At 46.7% G+C, this 23,448-nt stretch overlaps 1 protein-coding gene across 1 annotated transcript in view; it reads right to left on the bottom strand.

The window, feature by feature from the left end:
* The window catches only part of SPIDR (scaffold protein involved in DNA repair), a 1,142,289-nt gene extending 1,126,581 nt beyond the window's left edge, over positions 1-15,708 (bottom strand). Inside the window, exon 1 of the mRNA XM_082258691.1 lies at positions 15,548-15,708. Within this exon, the coding sequence (XP_082114817.1) occupies positions 15,548-15,562 (15 nt within the window). The 5' untranslated portion in view covers positions 15,563-15,708. The remainder of the gene's footprint in view (positions 1-15,547) is intronic.
* Between the last annotated feature and the right edge of the window lie 7,740 nt (positions 15,709-23,448).

Genomic DNA, 23,448 nt, shown 5'->3' with positions numbered 1-23,448 from the left:
ACATGGAAGGGTCCTCTGCGCCCTCCTGTGGTGCAATCTCCTCCACCAGGCCCAATAAGAAAACCGAGACCGTCAGAGGTAGCGCAATGCACATTAGGGATGTCCTCAGAAGTTTGAGAAGGTTTGGCAATGTTGGCTATCTGATACCCTGAATTAGATACATTTTCATCAAATGTTATAGTAAGATGAAGGTACGAATTTTGGCAAAGTGAGGGAGTTGTTTAGAAGAGACCTGTCTAGCTCTCTGGTACATACTATTGGTATTGAGTCCTGGTTGACTGTGGGTAATGTTATTCCGTGCTCTTGTGAATCTTTATGCACTGTATAGACTATTGCACTACGGGGTTGGGGGGGGGGGGGGGTTGAATTGTCTACTTTACTGTCCACCTAGTTAAGTGTTTTCATGTTTTGTAAGTCTGTACTGTTTTTTGTGTACGTTGAAAAAATCTCAAAAATAATTTTCCAAAAAAAGATCATTTGGCCTTCACTAAAGGCTATGCCTACAAATGGAAGGGTAGGAATGATGGGAGAAGTGGCCCCGTAAGGGAGGGTCAAGCCCAGGGCCCCCCTGTTATCCATGATCTTATTGAATCTGATTCATATTTACTATCTACTTTTTCTCAAAAGACAAGTTCACGTTTCGATGGATCACAGGCTTCTAACTCGTCACGTAAACAATCTAGTTTTGGCCGTGGTTCTTCATCTGCGGAGTTTAAAAAGGGTAAAAAAAAAAAAAAACAAACAAAACATCGAGACAACCACACACCCACGTCACCCCCTAGAGGACCCTTACCTTTAGGTGTTGGCAATCCTTTACTTACACTCCACAATATAATTCCCAAAATGTTGGGTCCAGTCCCCTCTAAAACGCCATCTGTCAATGACAATGTTTTTTTAGAGCTCACAATCTGAGTCAAGGAGACAGCAGAAACCTAGACACGTTTGTCCTCAAACCATCGACTAACCCACCTCTCATCATAATAACCACTATACACAATAAATTATTATTAATCTCGCTATCATGTAACTTTCACAGGAATAGATGTCTGTCTTACAATTGGGCCTAGGATTTTTCCCATTGAACACACTTAATGTCACTTAGACAAAGGATTTATACCTTAAAAGAGGTTGTAAACCCATATATATTTTTTTTTTTTTTTTTTGTAACCTGAAAGATAAAACACATGAGCTAGTATGCACCGCATACTAGCTCAGTATGAAATACTTACCTTAGGACGAGCCCCCGCCGTGCCGCCCGCTTACCTGTATGACGGGCGACATGTCCAGTCGCCCGTTTTCCGGGATCGCGGCATCCGGCCATCTGATTGGCCGGAGCCGCAGGAGCCGATGGTCACGGCACGGGACTCTGAAGGAACGGCACCAGCGGCCGTTCCCTCAGAGCGCATGCGCCAGTGACGTCACTGGCTGCATGTAAGGTAAATATCTCCTAAACGGTGCATGTTTAGGAGATATTTACAGTACCTATAGGTAAGCCTTATCATAGGCTTACCTATAGGTAAAAGTGTCAGAGGAGGGTTTACTTCCTCTTTAAGTTTATTTTTGACAAGAATCAGCAACAGGCACAACTGGAAAGAGACCTAACTGAACGCACCAAATATTTTGCTATGACTGAATTTCAGGCCCTTCAGGACCTTATGTTACTGTATGAGGAGGAGGGGGCAGTGGAGAATGATCTCTCCCCTGCCCCTACACCTCCTATTGTTACTTCTACCTAGTCGCAGACATCATTGGGCCAACCATCAACCCATCAGGACTTACCAAATCTACCTCTTCCAAAATATTTAAACCTTGATCACAAAATTTTCCAGATCCAATGACGACCCCGATTATTTGGGCCTTTTTACATACCATCAAAGACCCAAAACATCAAGAATGGTTGGACGTTCATCCTAATTTTGCCCCTGGACAAAGTAGGGCCCTAAAAAAAAAAACCTTCAAACCATTACAGATATTGTTAATAAACCATCGGATAAGGGTGGGAATATTATACTAATGCTGACCCACAGACAATATCAATTAACGTGCCATAGGAACCTGGACAATTGAGCCTGGTATGGACTGAATTCCCCACAGTTGATTCAGGAGTTCATCTGTGAATACCAAGCTCTGATTGCGGGGGGCCTTCTGGAATGGCCTTATTGACAAAGACAACTTCCAATTTTTGAACATAAAACACCCACGTACACCAACATTTTCCACGCTTCCAAAAACCCATAAAGATTAAGAATCACCGTCTGGTAGACCTACAGTGTCAGGCATTGGCTCTTTGACAGAAAACGGGAGTAGGTTTGTGGATGCTTTTCTGGTGCCCCATGGCCACGCCCTGCCATCTTATATTAAAGAATCCACTGATCTTAAACATATCGAGGACATTCAGGTCCCTCCGGATGCCCTCTACATGGTCTATAGACGTGGAGGCATTGTACTCCAGCATTCCCACTAGGGGAGTATCCAGTCGGCAAAAGCGTTTTTGATGGAACAGGATCGTTCCACCTGGAATCTGAATGATTTTATTTTCAAATTATTGTAATTTATCCTAACACGGAACTATTTTGTCTTCATGGAACAACACTATTTACAAGTGCAAGGTGTGGCCATGGGGGCAGCATGTGTACCGTCTTACACCAATATTTATCTGGGGGGTTGGGAGAGGTTTGTCTTTTCTGATGTCTATGCACCTTACCTTCATCATATACTATTTTGGTACAGGTAGATTGATGACCTGTTATGGGTGTCGACTGGCCCAGAGGGGACTTTGAATTTGTCCAACTTTTGAACACTAACAATTTCAATTTACGTTTAAATTTCCATTATGATCAATGTCAGATATCCTATTTAGATATGTTGATCATCAAGGAATCAGATGGAACAATTGTTACTAATCTTTACCGTAAACCCACAGCAGGAAATACCTTGCTACATGCGACTAGCGCACATCCCAAACCTTTAGTCCGTAGCATTTCATATGCACAATGTCTGCCCCTTCGCAGAAACTGTTTAAAAGATGAGGATTTCTTTACTCAGGCCAACCTGCTCCGTGAGCGCCTCCTGTTGATAGGATACTCACAGACTACTCTTAAAAAAGTCTTTAATTGGGCTTTTACACAAAATAGAACCTCCTTACTCTATGATTCACCACAATCCAAACAATGGGATACAGTAAAAATCATTACCAAATACTCCGCCCATTATCATCAACTTCGTAATAATTCGACCAAACATTGGCATCTTTTAACTGATCACCATATCATCACTAAATGTTAGAGACACCCCGGAATTGGTGTTTTGCAGAGCTGTGTCTCTGCAGGATCGCCTAACCAAGAGCCACTATACCATTGAGCACAATGCGCAGCCTGTCAGACGAGGCACCTTCCAATGTGGCCAGTGCCCCCCTGTCCTTTGGTCCTTGAGGGCACCACTTTCAAACTTCTCAATGGCGACCTCTTTTCATCACGCACACATGCCCACTGTGGCACTGAAGGTGTGATCTATTTGATGACATGTAATGATGAATGTAAGGCATTGTATGTTGGCAAAACCATTAGTGAATTTTGCCAACGCATTGGTGACCACCTTTATTACTCCACCAATGGTAAATTTTCCACAATAGGTCACTATATAGAGCTGAACCATATGTTTAACTTTGAAGTAGCCACATTTTTTGTATTGGAAGTGGTTTTCCGGGACTACAGAGGGGGTGACTGGGACAAGATTGTGCTACAACGTGAGACTATGTGGACTGAAAGGCTTAATACCACTGTTCCACCTGACCTCAATGAGGTATTGACTTATAAGTAATTTCTTTGATTACCTCTCTGTATTTTTTTTTATGTGCAAATTTTGGGGTACCATCCTCTCTCCAGGTTCCCTTGATATTTTAGTGCATCTTTGGGTCATTTTCCTTGCCTTGTTTGTTCTTTTTCCACTTAATTTTGTGTTTTATCCTTTTCTTTTATTTCTCCCACACTTTTTCCTTTCCCCCCTCCCCCTTCCTTTTCCCTACTTTGTTCAACACGCTTACCCAGGCAATGGTCCGCGTTATCCTATGGGTCAGTCTGGGGTCAATTTATAATTATATATTTTTCTTTGATTGTTTCATAATGTTATTTGTAATTCATTATGCATTTGTCCTTCTTAGCTTGTCTTAATATGTTTGTGATTGATATTGTAACCTCTGTAGACGTGCTGTTATCCCATCTACATTTGTGATTGTAAACATCTGAGATATTGCTGAATGCCATGGTTCCCAGTGGCCTGGTATTTGCTTCCTTCTCTCCCCGGCGGATATGTGATGCGCTGGGTGGGGGGAGGTCTCAGTACTTTAAGCACAAAAATGGTGACTGCACTCCGACGTACATAGAAGCATTGAAGTTTTATTGATCACCACAAATTCCATACAGGACTGACACATCACAGGACAGGTACATAGGTTGACGCGTTTCACGACACTATGATCGCTTACTCATAACCATGCCATGAGGGAGGTCTCAGTACCTCTTCCCGCTTGTGTGCTGCGTTCCAATGTGGACCACAGCCGAAATGCACATGCGTGATATTCGCGCAAGCACGATACGGTGCATCAAACCTGACGGCAATGCACACCGACGAATGTCGGTGTGATACATGCCGCTGAGTTGGGGACTATATAAGCAGGCGGTACCATCATGTAGGTGAGCTATCCTATACGTTATTGTACACTCTATTATAGGCCATGCTCACCTCCCTCTCCCTTCTATTTTACCTTTGGAAACTATAGATTGGTTAGTCCCCACAGCGGGAAGGATAAGATCCAATCATACATGTCTACCTTCAGTCCATGTGGCGAATTTCCAGCTATGTCTTAACCCTTAAAACATCAGGATACATATATTGCACCTGCACTTGATAAGGCACCCCACCTGACCCACACTCTGGCTTGCATTTTGTGGTCATACTAATCAGAAGGTCAGGTCAGTTCTATATCAACCATGTATAATAGGTAATATACACTGTTTGATCATTTTCCTTCTGGTTTTCTACCGTGTGATTTTTTTATTATTTAGGCTTTATACATATAGTCCCCCATGTCCGTCGGGGCGAGTGCCGTTTGGCTGGCCATTCTGCAGTATCAGGTAACTGGTGCACCTTCTTTGGTGAGCAGCAGTATCTTTTATGTTTTTATTCCCCTATACCTGCAGTATATATGCATGTATAGGTTTTATGCATGTTCCTGACTATGATTTAACATGTCTCTATATATATGTGGTTATACATTTATACTTACATTCTATTACTATATCCTTTTAGAATTATTATAACAATCATCCTCCTGAAGAAACTGGTCATCCCCTGCGAAACATGTCGGGGATAATTAATGTTCCACTTTGGAAGGTTCTATGCTATGTCTTCGGAATGTATATAATCCCTACTAATTGAGTAGATATTTGGCCAGTTTGGCTATATTCATACACTATTCTGTTGAATGCAATTGTTTATGTACTTAATTTGTCTATTTTAAACTCATGTATGTGTTAATAAAACTTTTTTAGATTTCCTTGTGTATATATCTATGCATTTAGGTACCTAGAAAGTCCCAACTCCCCCTTTATATATTTTACACACATACATACATACATACATACACAGGAAATGTATTTTTTTTATACTAGTAATGGCAGCAATTAGCAGCTTCTAGCAGGACTGCGATAGTGTGATGGGCAAACTGACACTGGGTGTGAACTAAATCTCACTAACACTAATACAATGCACTGTACTAATGACACTTGATAGAAAGGGGTTAACATCTGGGGCAATCAAAGGGTTAACTGTGTGCCTAGTGAGTGTTTGTGTTTACTGTGTGGTGCTTTTACTCAGGGATGTGACAGGTCTTACTCCGTGACAAAAACCACCACATTCCCGTTGTCAGGAGAGAGATCCGTGTTGTTTACATACACAGATGTCTCTCCGGCCATGAATTATTGGGACCCAGTGATCGACATGTAAGGGAGGCAATGGCAGTGAAATAGCAGTACACTAATCTTCCCAGTGCAAGGGGGTGTCAGCATAAGTCTGACAACTGGAGTACAGGCAGGCTGTGCTCCCAAGTAGAATGCAAAAAAAAAAAAAAAACCACGCTGGGATGGATGTACTTCCATGCCCTGGTGTGGTCAGCTTAAAACAGGAAACCAAGACTGTCACAATCGCCTATTTTACACAAAGGAAGTAATGCAAAGAGAACAGGATAATTTTTCATACAACTTCATGCACAGGCACATATCAGAAATATGAAATGTTGGAGCACCAAACACTTTAAGCACTGCCCAATCACATTAATACTGTAACCATTAGATTTAAAATCTCGTTTAGGACATTCCATAACATCCCAACTCTAAAGTACAGCTAACTCCAGCAGATCAAGATGAGCAAAACTTCCAGCAGGATCATATACTAAACAAAATTATAAAACGCAACACTTGTTTTTTCCCCCATTTTTCATGAGCTGAACTCACAGATCTAAGAAAACTGGGATTCATCCATGAAGAGAACACTTCTCCAAAGTGCCAGACGCCATTGAATGTGAGCATTTACCCACTCAAGTCAGTTAGGACGACGAACTGCAGTCAGGTCGAGCCCCCGATGAGGACGAGGAGCACGCAGATGAGCTTCCCTGAGACGGTTTCTGACAGTTTGTGCAGAAATTCTTTGGTTATGCAAACCTGGACAGATTTCTTCGCTAACAATAGTGATAAATAAGTATGAAATAACAACATTAAAGTTTTTGTGAAAAAGGGGAAGCTGCACACATGGACCTATAGAGAATCCAAAAAGTTGCTATATATATATATATATATATATATATATTTATATGTGTAGCGCTTAACCCATTAATAAATGCATGAAAAAAATGATTTTATAATTAAAAATATGAACAGCATGTGATATCCACAAAATAAAAATTAAATGTGATAATTACTGAGTCCACTGATAACAGTCCCAATATATACAGTGCCTTGCGAAAGTATTCGGCCCCCTTGAACTTTGCGACCATTTGCCACATTTCAGGCTTCAAACATAAAGATATCAAACTATAATTTTTTGAGAAAGAATCAACAAGTGGGACACAATCATGAAGTGGAACGAAATTTATTGGGTATTTCAAACTTTAACAAATAAAAAACTGAAAAATTGGGCGTGCAAAATTATTCAGCCCCCTTAAGTTAATACTTTGTAGCGCCACCTTTTGCTGCGATTACAGCTGTAAGTCGCTTGGGGTATGTCTCTATCAGTTTTGCACATCGAGAGACTGACATTTTTGCCCATTCCTCCTTGCAAAACAGCTCAAACTCAGTGAGGTTGGATGGAGAGCGTTTGTGAACAGCAGTTTTCAGTTCTTTCGACAGATTCTCGATTGGATTCAGGTCTGGACTTTGACTTGGCCATTCTAACACCTGGATATGTTTATTTGTGAACCATTCCATTGTAGATTTTGCTTTATGTTTTGGATCATTGTCTTGTTGGAAGACAAATCTTTGTTCCAGTCTCAGGTCTTTTGCAGACTCCATCAGGTTTTCTTCCAGAATGGTCCTGTATTTGGCTCCATCCATCTTCCCATCAATTTTAACCATCTTCCCTGTCCCTGCTGAAGAAAAGCAGGCCCAAACCATGATGCTGCCACCACCATGTTTGACAGTGGGGATGGTGTGTTCAGGGTGATGAGCTGTGTTGCTTTTACGCCAAACATTACGTTTTGCATTGTTGCCAAAAAGTTTGATTTTGGTTTCATCTGACCAGAGCACCTTATTCCACATGTTTGGTGCGTCTCCCAGGTGGCTTGTGGCAAACTTTAAACGACACTTTTTATGGATATCTTTAAGAAATGGCTTTCTTCTTGCCACTCTTCCATAAAGGCCAGATTTTTGCAGTATACGACTGATTGTTGTCCTATGGACAGAATCTCCCACCTCAGCTGTAGATCTCTGCAGTTCATCCAGAGTGATCATGGGCCTCTTGGCTGCATCTCTGATCAGTCTTCTCCTTGTATGAGCTGAAAGTTTAGAGGGACGGCCAGGTCTTCGTAGATTTGCAGTGGTCTGATACTCCTCTTTCTGTCTTTTAGCAATTGAGCTCCCTTGAACATCTAAATATACATGTCATACACCATTATACCTGTGTTTATGAAGCCTGCTGAGGTCTATCCCTTAAATTAGGTGACCATGTATATTTGGTAAGCGGCGCCTTTGGATGTTTTTTTTGGGTGATCACTCATGGGTGTGTGTGATATCTCCTACATTTACCAACGGAGTGGAGTTTCATCTGCTGAAATCTGTGGTTCTTCTCCCTGATTTTTGGCTTTGCATGTGACACATGGGATTAATGAGGCCTTTCATGTGAGTGTAACATCTTACTTCTCTTCTTCCCACCGTGTGTACGGTATCACGCTATGTTTTTTTTAATACCTTGTTTTACATATGATCTCTGAATACCCGCTATTGAATGCCCTCTACCCCTATATTGGTGTGAATAAGACTGGGTGGATCCTGCCAATACTTACTTGAGCGAGCTGAGGTCTATCCATTAATTTGGATGACCATCTGCATCTGGTAAGCAGCCCCTTTCATTAAAGCCTAACGTGCACTTCTTCAACGCAATACACTGAGCAGCATCCACATATTGGGATTTGTTATACTAACAGCCTTTCAGCAATAAGAGTGACCTTTAGACGCTGGAACCTGATTTCTTTAATATTTTTTTGCACCTATATATTGGGACTGTTATCAGTAGACTCAGTAATTATCATATTTAATTTTTATTTTGTGAATATCACATGCTGTTCATATTTATTTATAAAATATTTTTTTTCATGCATTTATTAATGGGTTAATCACTACACACATATATATATATATATATATATATATATATGCAAACCAATTGTTGCAGCAGCTGTCTGGGTGGCTGGTCTAAGACGATGTTGGAGGTGAAGATGCTGGATGTGGAGGTCTTGGACTGGTGTGGTTACACGTGGTCTGTGGTTGTGAGGCTGGTTGGATGTACTGCCAAATTCTCTGAAACACCTCTGGAGACGGCTTATGGTAGAGAAATGAACAGTCAATTCACGGGCAACAGCTTTGGTAGACATTCCTGCAGTCAGCATGCCAATTGCACGCTCCCTCAAAACCTGCGACATCTGTGGCATTGTGCTTTGTGATAAAACTGCACATTTTAGAGTGGCCTTTTATTGTGACCAGCCTAAGTCACACCTGTGCAATAATCATACTGTCTAATCAGCATATTGATATGCCACACCTGTGAGGTGGATGGATTATCTCAGCAAAGGAGAAGTACTCACTAACAGATTTGGAGAGATTTGTGAACAATAAGTGAGAGAAATAGGCCTTTCGTGTACATAGAAAAGTCTTAGATCTTTGAGTTCAGCTCATGAAAAATGGGGGCAAAAACAAAAGTGTTGCGTTTATAATTTTGTTCAGTATAAATCCAGCTAAACTTATGGTGATCTACAACACCTCTTATAGCAATAGGCAATTTGTGTGCCACACTCTGTATATGGGAGAGGGGTGAGGAGTGTGCCTCTCTCTGTTTATGGGATAAGGATGAGGAGTGTGCCTCTCTGTGTATATGGGATAAGAATGAGGAGTGTACCTCTCTCTGTATATGGGATAAGGATGAGGAGTGTGACTCTCTCTGTATATGGGATAGGGATGAGGAGTGTGACTCTCTCTGTATATGGGATAGGGATGAGTAGTGTGCCTCTCTCTGTTTTTGGGAGAGGGATGAGGAGTGTGCCTCTCTCTGTTTATGGGATAGGGATGAGGAGTGTGCCTATCTCTGTATATGGGATAGGAATGAGGAGTGTGCCTATCTCTGTATATGGGATAGGAATGAGGAGTGTGCCTCTCTCTGTTTATGGGATAGGGATGAGGAGTGTGCCTCTCTCTGTTTATGGGATAGAGATGAGGAGTGTGCCTCTCTCTGTATATGGGATAGGAATGAGGAGTGTGCCTCTTTCTGTATATGGGATAGAAATGAGGAGTGTGCCTCTCTCTCTGTATATGGGATAGAAATGAGGAGTCTGCCTCTTTCTGTATATGGGATAGAAATTAGGAGTGTGCCTCTCTCTCTGTATATGGGATACGAATGAGGAGTGTGCCTCTCTGTATATGGGATAGGAATGAGGAGTGTGCCTCTCCCTGCATAAGGGATAGGAATGAGGAGTGTGCCTCTCTCTCTGTATATGGGATAGAGATGAGGAGTGTGCTCCTCTCTCTCTCAGTATATGGGATAGGGATGAGGAGTGTGCCTCTCTCCCTCTGTATATGGGATAGGAATGAGGAGTGTGCCTCTCTCTGTATATGGGATAGGAATGAGGAGTGTGCCTCTCTCTCTGTATATGAGATAGGTAGGAATGAGGAGTATGCCTCTCTCCCTCTGTATATGGGATAGGAATGAGGCGTGTACCTCTCTCTCTGTATATGGGATAGGGATGAGGAGTGTGCCTCTCTCTGTATAAGGGATAGGAAGGAGGAGTGTGCCTCTCTCTGTATAAGGGATAGGAATGAGGAGTGTGCCTCTCTCTCTCTGTAAATGGGATAGGGATGAGGAGTGTGTCTCTCTCTCTGTATATGGGACAGGAATGAGGAGTGTGCCTCTCTCTCTCTGTATATGGGATAGAAATGAGGAGTGTGCCTCTCTCTCTCAGTATATGGGACAGGGATGAGGAGTGTGTCTCTCGCGCTCTCTCTCAGTATATGGGAGAGGGGTGAGGAGTGTACCTCTCTCTGTGTATGGGAGAGGGATGAGGAGTGTGCCTCTCTCTATATATGGGAGAGGGGTGAGGAGTGTGCCTGTATATGGGAGAGGAGTGTGCCTCTCTCTATATATGGGAGAGGGGTGAGGAGTGTGCCTGTATATGGGAGAGGGATGAGGAGTGTGCCTCTCTCTGTATATGGCAGAGGGATGAGGAGTGTGCCTCTCTCTGTATATGGCAGAGGGATGAGGAGTGTGCCTCTCTCTGTACATGGCAGAGGGGTGAGGAGTGTGCCTCTCTCTGTATGTGGGAAAGGGATGAGGAGTGTGCCTCTCTCTGTATGTGGGAAAGGGGTGAGGAGTGTGCCTCTCTCTGTATAAGGGATTGGGATGAGGAGTGTGCCTCTCTCTGTATATGGGAGAGGGGTGTGCCTCTCTCTGTATATGGGAGAGGGGTGAGGAGTGTACCTCTCTCTGTATATGGGAGAGGGATGAGGAGTGTGCCTCTCACTGTATATGGGAGAGGGATGAGGAGTGTGCCTCTCTCTGTATATGGCAGAGGGGTGAGGAGTGTGCCTCTCTCTGTATATGGCAGAGGAGTGTGCCTCTCTCTGTATATGGCAGAGGGGTGAGGAGTGTGCCTCTCTCTGTATATGGCAGAGGGGTGAGGAGTGTGCCTCTCTCTGTATATGGCAGAGGGGTGAGGAGTGTGCCTCTCTCTGTATATGGCAGAGGGGTGAGGAGTGTGCCTCTCTCTGTATATGGCAGAGGGGTGAGGAGTGTGCCTCTCTCTGTATATGGCAGAGGGGTGAGGAGTGTGCCTCTCTCTGTATATGGCAGAGGAGTGTGCCTCTCTCTGTATATGGGAGAGGGGTGAGGAGTATACCTCTTCCTGTATATGGGAGAGGAGTGTACCTCACTCTGTATATGGGAGAGGAGTGTGCCTCTCTCTGTATATGGGAGAGGAGTGTACCTCTCTCTGTATATGGGTGAGGAGTGTGCCTCTCTCTGTATATGGGAGAGGGGTGAGGAGTGTGCCTCTCTCTGTATATGGGAGAGGGGTGAGGAGTGTGCCTCTCTCTGTATATGGGAGAGGGGTGAGGAGTGTGCCTCTCTCTGTATATGGGAGAGGAGTGTGCCTCTTTCTGTATATGGGAGAGGGGAGAGGAGTGTACCTCACTCTGTATATGGGAGAGGAGTGTACCTCACTCTGTATATGGGAGAGGAGTGTGCCTCACTCTGTATATGGGAGAGGAGTGTGCCTCACTCTGTATATGGGAGAGGAGTGTGCCTCACTCTGTATATGGGAGAGGAGTGTGCCTCACTCTGTATATGGGAGAGGAGTGTGCCTCACTCTGTATATGGGAGAGGGGTGAGGAGTGTGCCTATCTCTGTATATGGGAGAGGGGTGTGCCTCTCTCTGTATATGGGAGAGGGGTGAGGAGTGTGCCTCTCTCTGTATATGGGAGAGGGGTGAGGAGTGTGCCTCTCTCTGTATATGGGAGAGGGGTGAGGAGTGTGCCTCTCTCTGTACATGGGAGAGGGGTGAGGAGTGTGCCTATCTCTGTGTATGGGAGAGGGATGAGGAGTGTGCCTCTCTCTGTGTATGGGAGAGGGGCGAGGAGTGTGCCTCTCTCTGTATATGGGAGAGGGGTGAGGAGTGTACCTTTTCCTGCATATGGGAGAGGAGTGTACCTCTTCCTGTATATGGGAGAGGAGTGTGCCTCACTCTGTATATGGGAGAGGAGTGTGCCTCACTCTGTATATGGGAGAGGAGTGTGCCTCACTCTGTATATGGGAGAGGAGTGAGGAGTGTGCCTATCTCTGTATATGGGTGAGGAGTGTGCCTCTCTCTGTATATGGGAGAGGGGTGAGGAGTGTGCCTCTCTCTGTATATGGGAGAGGGGTGAGGAGTGTGCCCCTCTCTGTATATGGGAGAGGGGTGAGGAGTGTGCCCCTCTCTGTATATGGGAGAGGGGTGAGGAGTGTGCCTCTCTCTGTATATGGGAGAGGGGTGAGGAGTGTGCCTCTCTCTGTATATGGGAGAGGAGTGAGGAGTGTGCCTATCTCTGTATATGGGTGAGGAGTGTGCCTCTCTCTGTATATGGCAGAGGGGTGAGGAGTGTGCCTCTCTCTGTATATGGGAGAGGGGTGAGGAGTGTGCCTCTCTCTGTATATGGGATAGGGAGTGTACATCTCTTTAGAGGAGTGTGCCTCTCTCTGTATATGGGAGAGGGGTGAGGAGTGTGCCTCTCTCTGTATATGGGAGAGGGGTGTGCCTCTCTCTGTATATGGGAGAGGAGTGTGCCTCTCTCTGTATATGGGAGAGGGGTGTGCCTCACTCTGTATATGGGAGAGGGGTGTGCCTCACTCTGTATATGGGAGAGGGGTGAGGAGTGTGCCTCACTCTGTATATGGGTGAGGAGTGTACCTCACTCTGTATATGGGAGAGGGGTGAGGAGTGTGCCTCACTCTGTATATGGGTGAGGAGTGTACCTCTCTCTGTATATGGGAGAGGGGTGAGGAGTGTGCCTCTCTCTGTATATGGGAGAGGGGTGAGGAGTGTGCCTCTCTCTGTATATGGGAGAGGGGTGAGGAGTGTGCCTCTCTCTGTATATGGGATAGGGAGTGTACATCTCTTTAGAGGAGTGTGCCTCTCTCTGTATATGGGAGAGGGGTGAGGAGTGTGCCTCTCTCTGTATATGGGAGAGGGGTGTGCCTCTCTCTGTATATGGGAGAGGGGTGTGCCTCTCTCTGTATATGGGAGAGGGGTGTGCCTCTCTCTGTATATGGGAGAGGGGTGTGCCTCACTCTGTATATGGGAGAGGAGTGTGCCTCTCTCTGTATATGGGAGAGGAGTGAGGAGTGTGCCTCTCTCTGTATATGGGAGAGGAGTGAGGAGTGTGCCTCTCTCTGTATATGGGAGAGGAGTGAGGAGTGTGCCTCTCTCTGTATATGGGAGAGGGGTGAGGAGTGTGCCTCTCTCTGTATATGGGAGAGGGGTGAGGAGTGTGCCTCTCTCTGTATATGGGAGAGGGGTGAGGAGTGTGCCTCTCTCTGTATATGGGATAGGGAGTGTACATCTCTTTAGAGGAGTGTGCCTCTCTCTGTATATGGGAGAGGGGTGAGGAGTGTGCCTCTCTCTGTATATGGGAGAGGGGTGTGCCTCTCTCTGTATATGGGAGAGGAGTGTGCCTCTCTCTGTATATGGGAGAGGGGTGTGCCTCACTCTGTATATGGGAGAGGGGTGTGCCTCACTCTGTATATGGGAGAGGGGTGAGGAGTGTGCCTCACTCTGTATATGGGTGAGGAGTGTACCTCACTCTGTATATGGGAGAGGGGTGAGGAGTGTGCCTCACTCTGTATATGGGTGAGGAGTGTACCTCTCTCTGTATATGGGAGAGGGGTGAGGAGTGTGCCTCTCTCTGTATATGGGAGAGGGGTGAGGAGTGTGCCTCTCTCTGTATATGGGAGAGGGGTGAGGAGTGTGCCTCTCTCTGTATATGGGATAGGGAGTGTACATCTCTTTAGAGGAGTGTGCCTCTCTCTGTATATGGGAGAGGGGTGAGGAGTGTGCCTCTCTCTGTATATGGGAGAGGGGTGTGCCTCTCTCTGTATATGGGAGAGGGGTGTGCCTCTCTCTGTATATGGGAGAGGGGTGTGCCTCTCTCTGTATATGGGAGAGGGGTGTGCCTCACTCTGTATATGGGAGAGGAGTGTGCCTCTCTCTGTATATGGGAGAGGAGTGAGGAGTGTGCCTCTCTCTGTATATGGGAGAGGAGTGAGGAGTGTGCCTCTCTCTGTATATGGGAGAGGAGTGAGGAGTGTGCCTCTCTCTGTATATGGGAGAGGGGTGAGGAGTGTGCCTCTCTCTGTATATGGGAGAGGGGTGAGGAGTGTGCCTCTCTCTGTATATGGGAGAGGGGTGAGGAGTGTGCCTCTCTCTGCATATGGGAGAGGGGTGAGGAGTGTACCTCACTCTGTATATGGGTGAGGAGTGTACCTCACTCTGTATATGGGAGAGGGGTGAGGAGTGTACCTCACTCTGTATATGGGAGAGGGGTGAGGAGTGTACCTCACTCTGTATATGGGAGAGGAGTGAGGAGTGTGCCTCACTCTGTATATGGGAGAGGGGTGAGGAGTGTACCTCACTCTGTATATGAGAGAGGGGTGAGGAGTGTACCTCACTCTGTATATGAGAGAGGGGTGAGGAGTGTACCTCACTCTGTATATGGGAGAGGAGTGAGGAGTGTGCCTCACTCTGTATATGGGAGAGGGGTGAGGAGTGTACCTCACTCTGTATATGAGAGAGGGGTGAGGAGTGTACCTCACTCTGTATATGAGAGAGGGGTGAGGAGTGTACCTCACTCTGTATATGGGAGAGGAGTGTACCTCACTCTGTATATGGGAGAGGGGTGAGGAGTGTACCTCACTCTGTATATGGGAGAGGGGTGTACCTCACTCTGTATATGGGAGAGGGGTGAGGAGTGTACCTCACTCTGTATATGGGAGAGGGGTGAGGAGTGTGCCTCACTCTGTATATGGGAGAGGAGTGTACCTCACTCTGTATATGGGAGAGGGGTGAGGAGTGTACCTCACTCTGTATATGGGAGAGGGGTGAGGAGTGTACCTCACTCTGTATATGGGAGAGGAGTGTACCTCACTCTGTATATGGGAGAGGGGTGAGGAGTGTACCTCACTCTGTATATGAGTGAGAAGTGTGCTTCTCTCTGTACGCAGAAGTTTAGACACGTCTACGGAAGTTGCGGCGGAGCTGGGTTACCTTCCCATGTGGCATGGCGGGCTGAGCGGACTCCAGCTGCTGTAATCCGGGAACCTTTGCCGGACAAAGCCGCTCGCCCTCCGCACTCCCGGATCACCCTGAGAGCACTTCTCGTTGGTGTCTGGCGCCCATGCTTGTATTTCTCTCGTGATTGGTCAGCAGTCGCCGGGAAACGCGCCAATAGAAGGATAGCAATATCTACGCATGCGGGAAAGTAAGAGGCACGCACAGCGCATGCTGCATGTGTAAATGAAAGCGATCTGCTTGGGAGAAGCGATGGGCTGGTTGCTAGCAAGCTCTGCTGCCTTCAGCCTAGCAAGAACTGTGTAATAAAAAAAGAAATGTGTAGGAATAAAGTGCACATTATAGCAGCCTGGAATAAATATCCTGCTGGAACAGTGAAGTATTTGGTCCTTCTTACAGACTGAAAGGATAATGTTGACACTATGGCACCAATTTTTATTCAAGGTCCGTAGCCTATAATGAACTGTCACTTTGCTAGTGATAAAAGCACTCACTGATTTTGCCAAGGAAGGTTCTAGACAGCACAGTAATATGAAACATTTACCATTGGACTGGTCTCAGCGCAGCACCATGATTGGCGGTGTGATGCGCAGTTTATATTGATTCTTCATTGGTGTCCCTGCAGTGTATTGTGCTGTTGTGTGGTGGAATGTGGGGCAGACATGCCGTATCTTTCTGCACTAAACATCACATCAGTGACATAGGCGTGCGCAGCCTATTGCATTAGGGTGTGCACCCCAAAGCTCAAACACACATGCATGTATATATATATATATATAGAGCAGTGATGGCGAACCTTGGCATGAGACGGTCAGAGACTGCAGACATGATACAGGAGATGGTCAGAGACTGCAGACATGATACAAGAGATGGTCAGAGACTGCAGACGTGATACAATAGATGGTCAGAGACTGCAGACGTGATACAGGAGATGGTCAGAGACTGCAGACATGATACAGGAGATGGTCAGAGACTGCAGACATGATACAGGAGATGGTGAGAGACTGCAGACATGATACAGGAGGTGGTCAGAGATTGCAGACATGATACAGGAGATGGTCAGAGACTGCAGACATGATACAGGAGATGGTCAGAGACTGCAGACATGATACAGGAGATGGTCAGAGACTGCAGACATGATACAGGAGATGGTCAGAGACTGCAGACATGATACAGGAGATGGTCAGAGACTGCAGACATAATACAGGAGATGGTGAGAGACTGCAGGCATGATACAAGAGATGGTCAGAGACTGCAGACATGATACAGGAGATGGTCAGAGACTGCAGACATGATACAGGAGATGGTCAGAGACTGCAGACATGATACAGGAGATGGTCAGAGACTGCAGACATGATACAGGAGATGGTCAGAGACTGCAGACATGATACAGAAGATGCTCAGAGACTGAGGACATGATAGAAGATAGAAGAGCACTAGGGGGGCCGGAGAGCACAGGGAAAGCAGAGAGCACTGGAGGAGGTGAAGGGCACGGTGGGTGGGGGGGGGGGGGGAACTGGAGAGAATTAAGAGGGGGTTTGCAAAGCATTGTAGGGGGGTTGGAAGGTGCAGGGGGTGGAGAGCACTGGGGGGGCGAGCAGGGAAAACCAGGGGGGTGGAGAGCACTGGGGGGGACAGGGAGCACTTGGGGGGCGGGCAGGGAAAACCAGGGGGGTGGAGAGCACTGGGGGGGACAGGGAGCATAGGGGGGAGGGAGATAAAATGCACTGTGGGGAGCTGAAGAGCATGGGGGGGCTAAAGAACAGGGGGTCTAGTGCACTGGGGGGGGGTAAGAGCACTGAGGGGGGGATAAGAACACTGGAGGGGGGGTTAAGAGAGCACTGGGGGGCCAGCAAAGGAAGTTGTATAGGAGGGGGATGGGGCAGCTGCATATAGAGGAATTGATCTTTCACCATTCTTCCTGCAGGAGGGAGAGGAGGACAATCAGTTATTCAGCAGCTGCAGGAAGGATGAATTCCTCTATATGCAGCTTCCCCATCCTCCTCCTATCCAACACAGAGCACACACACACTTGGGCAATGGGCACTCACCTTCTTCCCGCCGAGGCTCCGCCCCCTCCTTCCAGCTGAGGCTCCGCCCCTTTCTTCCCGCCGCGGCTCCGCCCCCTTCATCCCGCCGCATCTCCGCCCCCCGCTTGCAGCACGGATGCCTTCACACTGCCATACAGGACGCTGGCTGATACCCCCCAGTGCGCCCCCCTATTGGTACCCCACTGTGTGTGTGTGACACAGTCACTGTCATGTAGCTGCTTGCAGGGAGGAAGACCAGCTGTCAAAACTTAGCGGTGATGTCGGGGGTGGGCGGGATCAAGCAGCTGTCAAACACCAGCCAATGATTGGGCTGCTTAAGAAAGGGGCGGAGCCACATAAATGAAGCAGCCGCCCAGACCCCATCCCATTGGCTGGTGTTTGATAGCTGTTCGGTCCCGCCCATCCCCGACATCACCGCTGAGTTTTGACAGCTTGTCTTTCTCCCTGCAAGCAGTTACATTACCTGACAGTGTCACACACATGGCAAGCCTCACTGTCTGCTGGAGCCAACAGCACAGCCGCCTCTCCACCGAGTATCTCACTACCCTCAGTGCCAAAGATGGAGATCTTGGGAGGCAGCTACACTAACAGACACAGGGTGATTAGGGTGTGCCCAGGCACACCCGGCACACCCCGTGCGCACGCCTATGATCAGTGACATTGTGGTGAAGGCAGGGCACATAAAACACAATTCTTTCTCTATCGTCCATTGACAGACGCAGCTCCATATCTTCTTAGACCATTGGGTTCTGCTCCTCCCATCAGGGATAGGACACTAGGCAGAAAAAAGCTTTACCACGCCTATGAGGGCTGTCCCTGCAGGCATAACCCCACACACTGCTACAGCCCTTAGTTTGTTTCTGCCTAGTTTAGGAGTAGGACCTAGTTCCCTGCTGGGACTTCGGTCTTAGCTATTTAAAAGGTACATTTTTGTGATGTGTAATTTTTATTTACTAATTTAGAGTTTCTTGATAATTACAAGCAACAGATGGCTGGGTTTCGGACTGGATAGTCTAGATCTCTAAGGGTTCCCAGCCTGGCCAGCAAGCGTGAGCAGGTCATAGTCCAGCACTAGGGTAAAATAGTCTGGTGCACTAATTGGTGAAGTTGTGTAAACAATTAAATGTGATGAAAACCACACATAAATATCATACAAAAATATTTGTGATGTCTAAATCAAAACTATTCATCGTGATACATATAATAATGTGAAATTGGTACAAATTTCCAAAAATTGGAAGTGAAACAATGTTGCAAAAAGTTCAACTCAAAGTCCAACAGTGCAGGATGTGATAAACGTGAAAAACGAGAAATGGACTGGTGCTGGAAAAAACAAAAAATGATCCAACGTAGGATGTGACAGTTTCCCACCACCTCAAAGGTTTGCTTCTTACCAGCAGATGCAGTATAAAGGGCATATGAAAGGCAGAAACCAATTTAGGGAGAACCTCTTGTGACGGAACAAATAGAAGTGATCAATTCCCACACCTTTAGGCAAAGGGGCCTCTTACCAGATACAAAATATATTAGGCTTCAAGGTATACTCCTTCCGTCTCTCCTGACACCTTATGAATGGATAGGATAGAGTTCTCCTGGCTCACACACTCAATTCGACATCCAGATATTTTACATAAATGGAGCAAGAACAGAGGGAGGCGGATAGTGCATTATCCCCAAGATTTTATTAAAAATAAGGTAGAGCACTTACAATTATGAAGACACAATCTGTCTGGTTGTAGATACTGTGATCCGCGGTTGCCTGCAGTGCAAGCCGCGGTGATGTGAGTGACAGCGCGGCTCCTCCTTGCGCTGACGCGTTTCCTCCCAATAGGGCTTCCACGGAGATAGGAGGGGTAGGCCCAGGCACGACAGAGCCCCGATGGATGGGGACGAGCCTGCGAGTGGACCATCTCGCTGGGACGTGACGACCTGGAACACCTTGAGTCGCAGTGTACCCCCTGGCTGGCAGCACCCCCACCCTCGGTTTGAGGTGGTCTGTTCAGAGTGGCACCCACCTGGTACCATGGTATGGTGAGTAATGCTGTCCCCCCCAATCCTCTGGCAGACTCGGGTGTATGTGGGCCCACTCCTGGGAATGTTCGGACTCTCGGGAGATCCCTCGGTTCCTCTGGCCTCTCGGACATACCAGACCTCCCCCCAGTTATTCCTCCCCCTTCCCCTAGTAGGTTCCTACCTTGGGGGGCAGTAATATTATGGCCACTGCGGCATTCCTGCGGCGTTGGGGTGACTGTCTTGGTGGGGTCCTCTGTTAAGGACCTTCCAATGCCACTTGTCTGCGACCCCCCTCTGGTGTCCGGGAGACCGCATGGCGCGCTGTAGGGGCCGCCATTTTGCTGTAGATTCATGCTCATTATTTTCCATTGACAATGTATGGACAGCCATTTTCTGTTAGTTCCCCATAAGAATGCATGGGGTGGCCATTTTCTTGTAGTCCAGATCGCTGGACAGACAGCAGGCATGGCACTTTTGATCTAGCAATGACCCAGGCATTTTTTTCTATTCTATTTTCTGTGTCAGATCGTTTTTACTTTCTGTTTCACAGAACGTTCCAGCAAGCCTCCTGAGCAGTTGGGTAATGTTTTTGGGGTCCCCTGTAGGTTGTCCTTACTCACTCTGCTATCAGATTGTACTGGATTGGGATCTGTGATACAGCTAGTGCGGCGATAGGATCGTGATTTTGCGATCTGTTTAAAGGGACACTGGATTATTATAAATCAGTGAAAAATTGAGTCCCAGGACAATGTTTCAACTACAGACCACCTCAGCGACTCTGGGTTCCGCTTTGGCAAGGGGTTTTCTTCCCCTGGACAAGCTGCAGAAGTTGCAGGGGGCAATTCGGTTGCTGTTGGCAAAAATCTGTGGATTTGCATGCGGGCCTTGGGTCTGATGGTATCAACCTTCGAGGCAGTTCCATTTTTGATCAGTTCCACACGAGACCTTTACAAAGAGAGATTCTTGTCAAATGGAACAAGGATCCGAAGTCCTTGGACATCTTGATTCAGTTGAGCCACAACACAAAGTCTGCTCTGTTGTGGTGGCTTCAGTCGCCAGCACTATGCCAGGTCAAGTCTTTCCTGACGTTGTTTTGGACGGTGGTGATCACGGACGCCAGCCTGTCAGTCTGCGGTGGGGTAATGGAAAGCTCTGTGCCCAGGGAACCTGGACAGTGGAAGAGTAAAAACTAACGATCAATGTTTTGGAGCTCAGAGCAATAAAGCTTTGTCTGAGCCAATGGACGACTCGTCTGCGAAGATGTCCGGTTCGGATTTAATCGGTCAATGCCACGGCTGTGGCTTACATCAATCATCAGGGGGGCACCAGGAGTGTCTTGGCGGCCAGGGAGGTGGCCGAGATTCTGGTTTGGGCAGAAACATTTGTTACAGCCCTCTTTGCTGTATACATCCCAGGTTTGGAGAACTGGCAAGTGGATCACCTGAGTCATTATCTGAGGTGTTTCATCTCCTGTGTGTCCGGTGGGGGATTCCCAAGGTCGATCTGTTTGCTTCTCGTCTCAACAGGAAGGTTCAGAGGTTCATAACCGGGTCTTGGGATCCTCTGGCCAATGCAACAGATGCACTGGTAGCTCCTTGGGGTCGGTATCGGCTGATTTATGCCTTTTCTCCACTGAAACTCCTGCCGAGGCTTCTATGCAGGATAGAGGTGGAAAGGATTCCGGTCGTTCTGGTGGCAACAGACTGGCCTCGCCAGTCTTGGTATGCAGACCTGGTAAGGTTGGTTGCCAATGCTCTTTGGAGACTTCCTCTCAGAGAGGATCTGCTGTCTCAAGGGCCGATCTTCCATCCTGCTTTACAGTCGCTGGCTTTAACGGCATGGCTGTTGAAAGCCAAGTGTTGAGAGATAGAGGTCTTTCTGACTCTGTGATTCCTAGACTATTGAAGGCCAGGAAGTCGACTTCCAGGAAGATCTATCATCGTACGTGGAAATCGTAAATTTAATGGTGTGAATCATTGAAGGTGCACCCTCGCTTGTTTTCAGTAGCTAGGGTTGTGGCCTTTCTGCAAAAATGGGTTGAACAGCGGTTTGCTTTGGGCACTATCAAGGGCCAAGTGTCAACTTTGGCTGTATATTTCCAACGCCCATTAGCTACACATGCCTTGATTTGCACTTTTATTCAGGGAGTTCGCCATATGGCTCCACCGAGACGATCCCCACTACCTCCGTGGGATCTGAATTTGGTATTATTTCTTCCTCAAAAGCCTCCTTTTGAGAACATTCGGGAGATTTCTCTGCTTTCATTGTCTCAGAAGGTTGCATTTTTGGTGGCTATCACTTCTGCCCACAGAGTATCTGAATTGGTGGCATTGTCCTGCAGCTCACCTTATTTGGTGGTCCACAAAGATAAGGTGGTACTCCGACCTAATCAGTCTTTTCTTCCTAAGGTGTTTCTGATTTTCATTTGAATGAAGACATTATGCTGCTTTCACTTTGTCCCAAGCCCAAGCATCCCAAGGAATTAGCCTTGCATTCTTTGGATGTGGTCCAGGCGATCATGGTTTGCCTGGCGGGCACTGAGTCTTTCCGAAAATCAGATGCTCTTTTTGTCCTTACCTTGTAAAGGATTGGCTGTGTCTGCTGTGACCATATCCAGATGGCTCAGGCAGACGGCTGTTAAAGCTTATTCACTAAAGTGTCAGGTTCCTCCTTTCCCTACAAAGGTGCATTCTACTAGGGCGCTGAGTGCCTCTTGGGCTTTTCACCATCAGGCGTCAGTGATGCAAGTTTGCAAGTTGGCAACTTGGTCGTCTTTGCATACGTTCACAAAATTCTACAAAGTAGATGTGTTGGCATCTTCGGATGCCTCTTTTGACCGCAAGGTTTTGCAGGCTGCTGTTTCAAAGAGAACCTTTTTTTTTTGTTCTCTTTGAGGGTGTATGTTTTTTTTAGGTGAGCTCCAGTTGTTCCTGGATGAGCTCCATGTTACCTGGTTGGCTAATTTTAGCCTTTGGGGAATTACCTTCTTCTCTGCGTTGTTTTTTCCCACCCCTCATGCATGTACTGCATTGGGACGTCCCAATGGTCTAAGAAGATATGGAGCGATGTCTGTCAATGAACGATAAAGAAAACTGGATTTTTGTACTTACCATAAAATCCTTTTCTCTGAAGTTCATTGACAGACGCAGCACCCACCCCTCTACTTGTGAGTGAAATTGGGTTTTTTTGTCTTCTAAACACTGCTTGCAACTAATCTAAGGGCTGTATCAGAGTGTGTGCGGTTATGCCTACAGGGACAGCCCCATAGGCATGGTAAAGCTTTTTTCTGCCTAGTGTCCTATTCCTGATTGGAGGAGCATAACCCAATGGTCTAAGAAGATATTGAGCTTGGTCTGTCAATGAACTTCAGAGAAAATAATTTTACGGTAAGTACAAAAATCCAGTTTTTCTGTGTCCTGGCAGTTGCCTGCGTTATCCAGTGCAGAAAAACACCAGTCACCGCACACAGTTTAAACACCCCCAATGTGCTTGACGTTTTTCTGCACTGCTAGGATACACAGAAAATAACTGTATTCTTTGTGCCCTGTTCTCACTGCAACAAAGCTAGGAGCAGCGGGAAAAGGCAGACAAGGCACTGCATATCATTGTACAGTAATGCAACACACAACACTGCTCTACGGTGACATGAATGAAGTGTCACTTTCGTGCACTTTAAATTAGGTTTCTACAAAAAAAAGAAAGGGAGCTGTGTGATGCAGTAAAACATGCACCGCCCTGCCCCCTACCACCAACTCACTGCAGCTAGAGCAGAATACTGCCCACACACTAAAACGCTGCAGTTTAGTGTGTCGA

Source organism: Pelophylax lessonae (genome assembly GCF_965119305.1).
Source record: "Pelophylax lessonae genome assembly, chromosome: 5".
NCBI classification, from domain to species: Eukaryota; Metazoa; Chordata; class Amphibia; order Anura; family Ranidae; genus Pelophylax; species Pelophylax lessonae.
This window is presented reverse-complemented; position numbering and strand designations above follow the sequence as displayed.